The sequence below is a fragment of the Myotis davidii genome, unplaced genomic scaffold (assembly GCF_000327345.1).
Source record: "Myotis davidii unplaced genomic scaffold, ASM32734v1 scaffold2184, whole genome shotgun sequence".
Classification (NCBI taxonomy): Eukaryota; Metazoa; Chordata; class Mammalia; order Chiroptera; family Vespertilionidae; genus Myotis; species Myotis davidii.
Window position 1 is genome coordinate 1 of NW_006294999.1, and position 13,571 is coordinate 13,571.

The 13,571-nt window shown below is 39.2% G+C and overlaps 1 protein-coding gene across 1 annotated transcript in view; it reads right to left on the reverse strand.

The window, feature by feature from the left end:
- Positions 1–886: 886 nt before the first annotated feature.
- LOC107184067 (vascular endothelial growth factor receptor 1-like) overlaps positions 887–13,571 on the reverse strand; it is a gene marked incomplete at both ends in the record, with an annotated part of 61,062 nt that continues 48,377 nt past the window's right edge. The window contains 2 exons of the mRNA XM_015567730.1: positions 887–1,007; positions 4,390–4,540. Of these exons, the coding sequence (XP_015423216.1) occupies positions 887–1,007; positions 4,390–4,540 (272 nt within the window). The remainder of the gene's footprint in view (positions 1,008–4,389; positions 4,541–13,571) is intronic.

Sequence of the window (13,571 nt, forward strand, 5' to 3'; positions counted from 1 at the left end):
TGTAATATCCTTTGTAATAAATAAAAAAAAAAGTAAAAAAAAAAAATAAAACTGAAATGAAAAAAAAAAGAAAAGAAAGCAGCATAATAGCTAAAGTTTATCGTATATAACAAAAGAGAAATATGTAAATTGACCATCCCTTTGTTACGCTCACCAGCCAATCAGGGTGAATATGCAAATTAACCCAACAAAGATGGTGGGTTAATTTGCATACATAGGTGCTGGGCGGAGAGCAGAAGCAGGAGAGCTGGCAGCTTGGGGGGTCGTGGCTCCCTTGGTCGCTCCCAGTGTGGGGAGCACCAGGAATTCTGGAATTAGTAGTTCTGATGGCAGCCCCCGGACTGGAAGCGGAAGCCCAGAGTGCAGGGAGCATCAGGAATGCTGGGAATCATAGTTCTGATGGCAGACAGATCTCCTAGACACTAGAGCAAAGTGAGCCTGGAGTAAGTTACTGTTGCAGTGGGGGATGGAGGGAAAGCAAAGATGAGAGACATGAGTAAAATCAGAGTGTCTAGGAAAAATTAAAGGGAAGATATCCTGAAACTTCCAGGAAATCTCCACCAATGGAGCAAAGAAAAAAAATGCCTCTGTTATTCTGTGAGCAACAAACCAAACTGGGTTGGGGGTCTCAGACAATTCGCTCATATGATTGCAAAGACAGGCAGAAATTCCCGGATTGGAGAGGGCTCCTCTGAGGGCTCCCAGATTGGAGAGGGTGCAGGTTGGGCTGAGGAACACCCCCACCCCCATGTACAAATAATTAACATTCTTCAACCAGACCCTAGGTCTCAGGCATTCCTAGAATTTAACATCAAGTGTATGACTAGCAGTCCCACTCATTTACAGTTTATGAGGTCTCTTACTACAGCAACTCCCAGGGATGTACCTTTGTTTTTTCTCCATTTGTCACTACCATATCTTCAATGGACAGGATCCTGTTGCCTATAGGGAGATAATTTTTCAGAGTCTCATCAGAAAGCTGGATCCGCTTGCCTCGTTCCATACACCTAGGAAAGAATGAGATTGCATTTAAAGTCTAGTCAATAAAAAGGGTATGAAGCATAACAAGTACTGCAGATAGTGTGTCTTCTAATCTACGAAGATATCACAAAAATTTAGAAGACAAAATACTCAGGGAAGGCCTATCTAAGGAGGTGACATTTGAACAGAGTCCTATAAGAAATCAAATATGAGTCATAAAGATTGTCACAAAGATTTCTGGGGTAGACAATTACAGATGAAGGGTAGAACAAACATAAAGGTCCTGAGCTAGCAACATGGCTGACACATCAGAGGAGCAAGGATTCCTGTGTGGCTAAAAGTCCATGAGCATAAGAGTAAGTATTATTGTTATTAATCTATACCCACTTTTCTAGGCTGTTATAGAATATGAAGCCCTATAAAATTCTCCTTCACTGATATCTCCTCCTGAATGAATTTTCTTACTCTGAACCTTAAGCAAAGAGAAGAGGTTTATGAGAGTTCTGGGGAGCTGTTGATCAGCCAAGATATCCAGAAAAGCAGATTACTACAGGGAATGATAATGTACTACACTTATACTCAGCAAAACTGCAATTCCATTCAAGCACTGCCAGCTTGTGTGGCTTCTTATAGCTCACTTCCCCTTTTCTGAGACTTAGTTTAACAGTTGTCATAACTGTTAAATGCAGCTGATATTAGTTACATTGTGGACTTATTTGGAGATCTTAATAAGCACTTGAAATGTTCTGTAAGTATAGACTGTGAAACTTTGACACAAAGTTTCAAAGACAATATGACAAAATAATGAAAATATCTCATTTATATTTTATATTGACTGGTTGTGAAGTGACAATATTTTTATATATTGGGTTAAATACAGCATTAAAAGTTTGCTTTTTTACTTTGTATAATGCAGCTACTAGAAAATTCAAAGTTACATATGTGGCTTAGGCTGGTAGATACAGTCTACAAGTAGACTAGTAGACTGGTTATGCATTATATTTCTGTTGCCTAACTGCATAGCTGGCTCCTATTGTTTAAGTCTGAGGTTAAGTATTTTTCCCTCATAAAATCTTTGTTTTCTAAAATATGTTGTTTTTTTTATTCAAAGTAGGCCCTGCCCCCTTATACTCCTTTTTTGTCATTTGTGTACAATCAAGATTTGAATCTCTAAGAAAACTCATGATATGGCTACTATTTGCTCCATTAAATTTTCATATAAATGTGAGAAATATGGACCAGTATGGTTTCTAAAATAGAGGAGGTACTCAGTAAATGTTTACTTAATGAAAACTTTGTTGAGAGACACTTGGACAAGGCATTTTCTTTTTAAAAAATATATTTTTATTGATTTCAGAGAGGAAGGGAGAGCTAGAAACATCAATGATGAGAGAGAATCATTGATCAGCTGCCTCCTGTACACCCTGGGGACTGAGCCAGCAACCTAGGCATACACCCTGGCTGGGAATCGAATCCTGACCTCCTGGTTCATAGGTGGATGCTCAACCACTGAGACACACTAGCCAGGTGGAAAAGGCATTTTATCAGGGGAAGCATTCACTATATCCTCCTCTTTTCTTCCAAATAGAAAGGTGCAACAACAAAAAAAGTAACTGGATTTACTGCATCTCAGCTAAGTGAGAACAATGGAAGTCACTTGGGAATTATAGAATGTCAGAGCAAGGAAAGGCAGCAGGGCAGAACCAAAATAAGTAAGAGGCTAGGACCACTGTTATTCTCCCCATCCAAAAATCTTATCCTGGTGCCTACTGAGAAGAGAAAAGTATGCTCTCCAAGTACGTATGTGTAGGCAGGAAGCAACTGAGTGGAGCTTGCTTGTAAGAGCTGGCTGAAAAGTACCTGTGAGACATAGACTGCCAGCACTTCTATTTGAAGATCTAGGCCTTGGTCTGATAACTAGGTCCCCTTAATTTCCCTTAAAACCAAGGCCACATCTTAATGCTCTGGGCCTTCCAAATTGGATTTCCTAGACATTCCTGTTTAGAGTTTAAATATCCCCTAGTGATACCCCCTAATTCATTACCATGTTCCTAAAACTCAACCTTTAGCACAGTGCAGCAGTGAGTTAATAAGATGAACTCCCCTGGTCAGCTAGTATGTCATCCTTCAGACAACAACAAAAACCTGAGTGGACTGTCCTCCCCACTCTTTCAGAGTTATGGCAAAGCAGAGAGTTTGTCATATATGTCAAGCCTATAGGGAGGTTTTGTGGTAGGAGATGGATGAGCATTAATGAAGTTTTCTTAAATACGGACTATTCTGGGACTTGGGGGAAATCACTTCACTTCTCTAAATTTTCCTTTTATTTTTTCTAATTTTTAAAAATTTATTTATTGATTTTTTTTTAGAGAGAGAGAGAAGAAGAGAGACACACATAGAGAGAAACATCACTTTGTTGTTTCACTTAGTTGTGTGTTCATTAGTCGCTTATTTTATGTGCCCTGGCTGGAGATCAAATCTACAACCTTGGCATATCGAGACAACACTCTAACTAGCTGAGGTATCCTGGCCAGTATCTTTTTTCTAATTCTTATAGGGGCCACAGGTGACTCATTGTCCCAGAGGTGACTGAAACAGACACTTTGAAATAGAGTTTATTGCCACAGAGCAAAAATCAAAGTATCTAATATGTTCCAAGCATATGATAGGGCTTTTATAAATGGAAGCTCTTAAGAGGTAAGAGTCAGGATGCCTGGCTCTCTTTGTGACATCTCTCTTGACTTCTGTATTGTGTCAAGTGAGTCATTTATCTCCCTAAGCCTCCATATCTCCATTTGTTACTGGGCAAGAAGAATCTCTGTCCTACCTTCTACACTAGAATCACAGAAGGTTAATGAGTGTGCTGTGATCTAAAACTGCTACTTGCTGCCCTGACTGGTTTGGCTCAGTGGATAAAGCATCGGCCTGCGGACTGAGGGGGCTCAGGTTCGATTCCGATAAAAATGCTACTTGCTAACAGATTTTCCCATTGTGGGATTATTAATTCAATCAGGTTTATAATGTAAACAGTTCTCAAACAAGTGAGACATGTCCACTTTTTAACCCCATTACTGATTTTTTTCCATGCAATGACAAATATTTGGAAACCTGCCCTATTCTATTTCTCTTCCACTTAAATCTTCAGTCACAATCTAAATTTCTCAGGCCTGTGAACCATAACAATTACTTCAACCTCTAATTTGAAGCTACATTGGCCAAAACCTGGTGTTTGGTGGCTATTGGAGTACTACCTCTTCTTTTAGAATCCAGGCCCCATTCCAAGATCACTGACAGCACCTGTGATATCATATGGAAGAGAAAATCTTCTGGTAAGTTCTTAAAACTGCCAGTCCTTTGTACCTGCAACAGTAAACCCATGCAGGGTCCTTTGGCCTGCAAGTCACTTACAGATCATCTTTCTGGCTGCAGGGCTCCCAAGCCCACATAAAGGAGGGCACAGGCAGGCCACTTGCTGTACAGCGAAGGATGTTCTCACTGCCTAGGAGTATTGGCTGAATGTTCTTCAAATCTGTATCCTTCTCGTAGATCTTGGGTTTTTCTGGACAAGAGGAGAAAATGACAGAGATTAAGGTCCCACATCAGGGCTGATATTTTAGCTATACTACCATTACAGGAATACCAATGGTTAGAATGTTGAAATATTTCTACATCAGTTTAAAAATACTTGCTGTCCCTAGCTTTCTAAGAGCCCTCTCCTCACTACCTATCCTGGTCCCTCCCCATGAATAGACCCTTCCCCCATGTCATCCCCGTGACCCAGCAACTCAAAGGTTAATATCTGATGCAACAGAGACATCTAACATTCCATGCTTGCACTAAAGCATGACCTGGTTGGCAAGTCCTGTGCCCTACTTGTGATTATTTTTAATATTTCACCTCTTGTAGGCACAATAGAGCCCTGTTGTAGAGAAGTAAATCCAAGGCTCCAAGTGGCAGAAGGTGTGTATTTCAAAATAGTATTTTGGATTGGTAGTTTACTAAAGGCAGGACTGACATCAGGTTCACCTCTGAACCCTGGGCACAAAGTCAGTGCCTAAGAGTTATATGTTGAACTTAATTGCAAAAGCTAACAGTAGGCTTTTTTTATTTTCAGTAACATTTATTGTTTGTCTTTGGATTTAAGACAACCAACAACAATAATAGAGTTCTGCATGATTTGCAGGAATCTCATTTCTGGGTTCCTTACCTATATATCCAACTGCTTGCTTTACTTCTCTAGTTGAAAGATAATACTAATAACATCAATGCTACTAATACTACTAATAGTTGACTGAACTAGGTGCAAGGCATTGCTTGGAGCACTTTATGCAAATGAATTCATTTAATCCTCACCCTGTGAGGTTGATATTGTGTTTATCCCTACTCACAGATAAAGAAATTAAAATGTTAAGTCGTTTTCAGAAAGTCACTCAGCTAGTAACTGGAAGAGCTGGGTTATGAACTCTGGTAATCTAGCTCTAAAGCCTTCTCTGTCCCATAAACATCACAAACTCAATATTTCTAATAATAATAATAAATATCAAGCATATATAGCACTTACCAAGTCTTAGGAACTGCTTTTAAGTGCTTGTTATAGATAGTATCTCATTTAACTTCATAACATCCCACTAGGAATACACTTCTGTTAGCCCTATTTTACAGATGAATAAACTGAGATGCAGAGAGATGAAGTAACTTGCCCAAGGTTGGTAGAGTGAGCAATTAAACCTAGATAATATAACTCAAGCACTCAGGTTTATAAACACTACACTGTGCCTCCATTCAAATATAAAACTCATTTCCCCTTCACCCCTATTCATCTTAATTTCAGTAATCTTTTCAGTCACCTCAGTCAGAAACCCATATATCATACTTGAACTCTCATTCTCCCTTACTTCCACATTCCACCAACCACTACAAGAACAGAAACTCAGTAACAGCTGAAACTCTTATCAGTGTTTCTCCCCACTTTACCTCCTTATTTTAGTACAGTCAGTGCTAGGTGCATTGTAAGGGCTCAATAAATTCATGTTTAAAAGTGTTAGTCCAGAGTCCTGTGTCATGTGATAGAGCAAAATTCCACTCTGCTTTCCAATGTTGCTGTCTCTAAAGTTGCTGCAAGATCCTCAAATCTTATAAAAAGTGGGGATATGGTTTGGTAGTTTGAGCATTTCTATTTAAAACTAATCTGAGTTGTGCTTCTTCCTAGAAAATGTAAGAGTTAACTGACAGGCCTTTACTACATTCACAACAAAAAATTCTCAACATGATGGGTTGGAGGGTAGACTAAACAGGTTTCTTTCAGCCTTGTCTAATGCTTTTTTTTCCTGGGGATTGTAAACACAAACTGTTGCCCACTGATTCTCCCTTGGCAATCTGCCTTCAATTTTTCTCCTGCTCTCTCCTTCTCCCCTCCCAGGACTGACCAACTTTAGCTTGTAGTCCAAGATCAGCAATATCTTTCCTTTCCTGCTTCATGTGGCTGTTACATCAAACTCTAAAAGGGTTCTCACCTTCTTTAAATATCTCTTGATGAGAGTGGAATAACTGGAAAGTTGGCTCTTTTAGCCTGTGAAACACCAAATTCTAGGAAAAGAACTGCGAATATATATGTGTGTCTCTGGCTGAGAGTAATACTGCCCTTGAACCTGGTCCTCACAATGACTACCTCTAGCAATAGAATGTCTATTCCTGGCTCCATATGGAGTCAGTACCACCTCCCCGTCACGCAATTTCCTTGTTCTACTCCCTTTCCTTTGTTTAAAGCAAGTAAAATAAGGACAGTCACAGGATTTCCTCTGGTAAATTAATTTTAGGATCAACATGTATTTTCCCCATTTTCCATGATCTCAGAGATTTTTCTTCTTCATTGAGCACAATCTTGGTTCTAGTATTAAGGAATGAAGGAACATATGACTGACATGTCAAAAACAGGGTTGGGGTCTTTGTCTTTCAATGCTGAATGGGGTAATAGACCTATTTCCTTTCCAAAGGATTGTGGGAATAATTAATATTTGCTTTTGGTTGATGTTTCATGAAAAATAAATACACCTGAGAATGAGAGGATGAATGGATATATGCAATAAAAATCAAGCTGAACCTAAAGAGTACAGGTAGAGAATTAAGTCTAGCAGGGCTAGTATCACTCTTTAAAGCTCTGGAACATTTAAATTCATATAAGCACTGATTGAAAACACTAGGACAGGTGTATCTTCTCCCAATCATAATTCTAAGTCCCTTTATCATAAACACATCTAGAGTTGCAGGCATACTCATCTTAGAACAGGACAAGTATGCTTAGGTCACTGTGGCCTTGAGTCAGTGTCTTCCCCTCTTGAACTTCAGTTACCCAATCTGTAAGACCAGGAGTGGACTGAATTTTAATAGTTATTGTTTTTTCTTCAATAGGATTTTTTGTGGCTGTTTGAGTCTACATGATTCTTAACTCATTCAATAAGTATGTCTTGAGTGCCTCATGGGTGCTATAAAACCTCGTGGGTTTAATCATCTCAAGTAATGTGTAATGACTATCAGGTAGTGAATAAGGCACTGCTTGTACAACAATATTGTTACAAAAGTAATTTTATTCCTCAGAGTTCTTGGCTTTCCTAAGAATGTCTTCTAGAGCTTCAGGCAGACAGTGGAAGTTCAGGACCAAATACCTACTCTTTTCACAGCCATGGGATCCATTGTTTTTAAATGTATTTACAGCCACATGAGAGTGACAACAGTCCCATTTCCAACCATTGTTTTATGGTTCCGTTGAATCACAAACATGTCAAGAAGGCCCCAAATGACTCAGAAGGCTAGTTCTTATATAATAATTCCAAATATACATATTATTTAATTATGTCCTTCAAATTTGGTTGGGTAAACCATCATGGTTGGCACTTGGTAGTCCTGAAAGCCACCACTGATTGCTTAAGCTAATTCTAGTTACAGTTTCTTTTGGAATAAAAATAACTAAGTTGGGGCAAGTTGTCTCAAGATTCCACAGAGCTGAGCACTTTAAGAATCCCCACCCACTTTCTTTAGTCATAGAAATATTTTCAAATAGTGACATCATTGAGTGAGCCTAGAATGGTAATAAATATTATTTAAATGTGCAAAGAATCATGGAAAAGATCCCAACAGCAATTTCTTATGCCAGCCTGAGCACCACAATTCCAATAAAGAAGTAAGCTAATTGTGCATTATTATGTGTATTGCAGGGTTGAGTGAGGAGAGTTGTTTTAAAAAGTGTATTTGAGAAGCTTTCTATTTAGATCAGAAAAAAAATTAAGATTGAGCAGTAGTCAAATGGCAGACAACTTGAACTATCTGACGGCCAGAATTGCCTTCTGAAGAGAGAAGAAAAGTTACATTTATGGGGTGCCAGCTTGTAATGTACTAGACACTTTGTTCATAATACAAGAGGTTGCTGCTTACATAGGGCTTACTCTATGCCAGGTATTTTAATGCAGTAACTTATTCAGTCCTCATAGCAACCCTTAGAAATAGGTATTGTTTTCTTTCTTTAAAAGAAAAGGTAAACTGGCACTCTAAGTTAAAACATATTCCCAAAGTGACATGGCTATGAATCAGTGAAGCAGAATTCTGTCAAACTCCAAAACTGTGTGAAGCTCCATGTATTATGCCATGCTTTCATTCTCAGAGACCAGAGAGATTTCTGGTCCAACCACTATGTGCCAGGGCCCTGTGATAAGGCTTTACATATATCATCTTGTTTATTCCTTAAAATTCCATTTGGTAGTTGGTTTTATCCACATTTAAGACAAGGAAAACAAGTTCAAAATATTGATGGATTGACAAAGGCCATACAGCTAGTGATTGAGCTAGGATTTGGATTTAAGAGTTGTGTAACTCCAAGGCCAGGATCCTGTCCTCTGGTAACTAGGGTCACATTCCCCAGCATTCTCTTAGCTATGGCAAGAGCCTCCCCAGTGAAATTATCTTTTTTTCTGGAGCCTGTGGCAAAACCTCTGACACACTCCAAGAAACTTTACAGAAAATTTATTAGAAAGGCTTAGAAAGTGGACTGAGATGCCCTAGAATGTGCTCACCAAGTAGGTTGTTTCCCCAGATCTTAGACAGTGATGGAAAGTGTTTCTTTTCTAGTCTTATCAAGGCACTTCTGGGGCCTATTGGAAAGGCAGGGGTTTCCAGAAAAGCCACTGGAAAGAACCTCATAGATCATGTTCAAGATACCCATTGGAGTTTTCCATGTTTGGGAAACACCCCATTGGGGTTTTCCATGTTTAAGAAATTTCCCATTGGAGCTTTCCATGTTTGAGAGCATGGCCTTTGGAAGCATTGCATAGGTTAAAATCTTAGCCTTGCCCCTTGCCTGCTCTGAGACCTTGTGCAAGCGTCTTAACCTCTCTATGCCTCAATCTCATCTTTAAAATGGGATAACAACAGTTCCTACATCTCATGATTTTTATGAAGAGGGACAAAAATCATATTTCAAAATAGTCATGAGGATAAAATGAGACCATATGCCCAAAAGTACTTTACAGATTGGTCTGGATGCTTGTCTAGTGAAGAGAAACTACTGAGATTAATGATACTACTCAGGTTCAGAACCCTAAGAGGATAGATTGTGTTGCTTCTGCTTCACATGTATAGAAAGGCAATTCCTGAAAACAATTTTAAAACTTCGAACTGATAGGAATAGCTAGGATTTTCTTAAAATTACAGGGGCCCCAACAAAAAGGTTCAGGATTTAATCATCTCAAATAATGTGTAATTAAGAAAACAGAAATGGCCTTTCTCTGAATTGAAAATAAAACACTCACTCTTACAGTAATTATCTGTGCCCTTCATCTAACCATCATAAGCAGTCACCTGTCCCAAGTACATAGGTCAGTGTGAATTTACAACACTCCTAAAATCCTTGTAATTTCCCAAGTGATTAAAGCACTAGGAACATTTTTTTGTTATAATATTTGGTCTTTGACCCTGGCTCCATATATGAAGCTGATGATCCTGAATACCTTGGAATTTCCTGGGTGATAGGAGTGCCTTTTGTTTTAATCAGGAAACTCTGGGTGGGCTCTTTGATGGCTCAAAGATGGGGGTTTCTCAACAAAAAGACCAACCCATCATTAGAAGCTTGGAATTTCCAGCCTCAACCCCCATCCTCCAGAGAGGGGTAAGGGGCTGCAAATACATAAAATTGATCATCCCTACGTAAAAGTCCTACTAATATTGGGTTCAAAGAGCTTCCAAGTTGGTGAGCACATATCTACACATACCTACATGAAGGGAAGGTGATACATCCCAACTCCACAGGTATCCTCCCTCATCTTTCTCTATGTATCTTTCTATCTTGCTGTTCATCTGCATCCTTTATCATACCCTTTAATAAACTGGCAAATGCAAGTAAGTGTTTTCCTGACTTCTGTGAGCCACTCTAGAAAATTAATCAAACCTAAGGAGGGGGTCATGGGAAAATCCAAGTGTAGGCCCAGGCAGAAGTTATGGGTAATTTGGAGACTTGTGATTGACACCTGAAGTGGGAGATACCTTATGATACTGAGCTCTTAAACTGTGGGACCTGATGCTATTTCCAAGTGGATAGTGCCAGATTGTGGTAAATTGTAGGACATTCAGCTGGTGTCACAGAATTGCTTGGTGGGGGAAGAACACCCACACATCTGGTGTCAGAAGTGTTATGAGACTAACAGTAAGACTGTAAGAATCACAGTTCTAAATTGGTAAGACAGCTATTCAGAACTGGAACACATGAGTCTGAGCTCTTTCCAGATTCTTCTATTAGCAAGCTGAGTGACCTTGGCCAATTTCTTCATCATTCCCAACTTTAACATAAGGCTGCTGGAAACAGAAACAGAATGATAGATACAGAGTACAAACTGATGCTTGCCATAGGGAAGTGGGATGATGGCATGGGTAAAAAAATTGAAAGGGATAAGAGATACAAATTCTAGTTATAAAGTAAAGACGTCACTGCAATGTAATGTACACCACAGGGGAGGAGGGAGCCAAATTCCTCGTGAGCCGCGTGATTCCACCTTCGGCTGTGGGTTATGTTGTTGCCGGGGCACTGTCGGCCCTGAACCTGGTTTACTGCACACTTGCATTTGCATTCCACACCCTGTTTATAGCAACTTTGCAGAGTGCCCTCTCATACTCCAGGACCTCTGGGAGGGTGTTGGAGAGAGCAGGTTTTGGCCTGATCCCCACAGCCCAGACTAAGGGACCCCACCTTCCAGAGGCACCGCTCACTCCACAGATCCCGGGGAGAGACTGCAGGAGGTTGGCTCCAGGGTGTGTCTGGCTTGTCTCGCCCAGTCCTGCCCCACTGGCCACCTTCTAATTATCTATGAATCTGTTCCTATTTTGTTTGTTCTTTCATTTTGTCCTTTAAATTCCACGTATAAGTAAAACCATATGCTATTTGTCTTTCTCTGCTGTATTTCACTTAGCATAGTACCTTCTAGGTGGAGGGTAGGGGGGCAAAAAAGGTCAATGGGGGAAAAAGACGAACATATGTAATACTTTCAACAACAGAGATTTTAAAAAAAAAACTTTGAGGTCCACCATGTCACAAATGGTAAGATTTCATTCTTTTTTATTGCTGAGTAATATTCTATTTTACTCAGGCAAGAGAGACAAAAGAAAAAATAAATGAATGGGACTACATCAAACTAAAAAGGTTTTTTATAGCAATAAAAACCATCAATAAAATAAATAGGCAATTTCATGGGAGAAGATATTCGCCAATGATATAGCCAATAAGGTGTTCATATCCAAAACTTATAAAGAAATTATGCAACTCAACACCAAAACAAAACACACACACACACACATACACACACTCTAACAACAAACAACCCAATTAAGAATGAGCAGTCGAAACCGGTTTGGCTCAGTGGATAGAGCGTCAGCCTGCAGACTGAGAGGTCCCAGGTTCGATTCCGGTCAAGGGCATGTACCTGGGTTGTGGGCATATCCCCAGTAGGAGATGTGCAGGAGGCAGCTGATCGATGTTTCTCTCTCATCGATGTTTCTAACTCTCTGTCTCTCTCCCTTCCTCTCTGTAAAAAAATCAATAAAATATATTTAAAAAAAAAGAATGAGCAGAAAACCTGAATATGCCTTCTCTGACACTTCTCCAGAGGGGGCATATGGATGGCTAATAGACATATGAAAAGATGCTCAATGTCACAAATCATTAGATAAATGCAAATTAAAATCACATTGAGATATCACTTCACACCTGTCAGAATGGCTATCATAAATAAATCAACAAACAATAATTATTGGCAAAGATGTGGAGAAAAAGAACCCCTGTGCACCATTAGTGGGATTGTAAGGTGGTGCAAGCAGTATGGAGGTTCCTCAAAAAACTTAAAAATAGAACTACCTTATTACACAGCAATTCCACTTCTGGATATATATTCAAGGAAATCTAAAACACTAATTTTTAAAGATATATGCACCCCTATGTTCATTGCAGTATTATTTACAATATCCAAGATATGAAAGCAACCCTTTGCTCATCAATAGACACATGGAAATACAAGGGAGATTTCTTTGTAAAGTATATGACTGTCTAGCCACTGTGCTATGGAAACAAATACAAAATAATAGTGAATGTAAACTATAATTGAAAAATAAATTTAAAAATAAAACATGCATTTCAAGTGTCATAAGAAAAGATAATTTTGCTCAGCATTTTTACATAGTTAAAAATAATTTTGCTAAAGCAGTATGTTTCTAGAGAAATGTTATTATTTGACAGGAAAACATAAAAAAATACATGAGCATGTTATACAATTTTAAAAATAGATGAGGGGACAAAGACAATGTAGTACATATATGAAATGCAATTTTACTTGGCCATAAAAAGAAATGAATTTTTTTTGAGTGATGGAAAGAGGAGTCCTGTTCTTTCTGCTTCCTCTCTTTCTCCCAAGCAATGGGAGGAAGGAGAAAGAGAGAGGAAGAGGGAGAGAATTTTAAAAACTAGCCAAGACACACAGTTAGGATTTTTGACAAAATCCCTATGCCCTATACCCCTGTCTCCTCATCTTCTCTACATACTTTCAGGGTGATAAAAATAGACTTTATGAATTTTTTAGCATGCAATACCTAGCAGGGGATTCCAAAGGTCTGCCTGAGAGGTAAGGCTCTGAGTAACAAGTACACATGGATTCTATCTACTGTTCAAGGAGAAAATAGGTTCTCACTTGTTCAGAATTAGCCCCCTTGACCCAGGCCTTCCCACAAAGCTCCTCTCAGCACTCATCCACTTGGTTGACTGATTCCTTTGGCTCCATTTGAACTCAAAAGAATCATCTTACCAAGATGTGAGTGACAGCTGCTTGTATCTCTCTAGCTAAGAAAGTACACTGAAAGGAACAGGAATAGCTTTGGAAAAGCTAAACTGATAATTCCAGAGGCCTGCCTGGCCCCATCCTTTTCTTCAAACATCCCAATGACCCACAAAACATTTTGACACTAGTTAGGTGCAGGGAACAAAGAACTGAGAGATGGGAAGGGACAGTGGAACTGTTAGGCTGCTTGAACATGACTTAGATGTCAATGTGTCCTAAATAACTCAT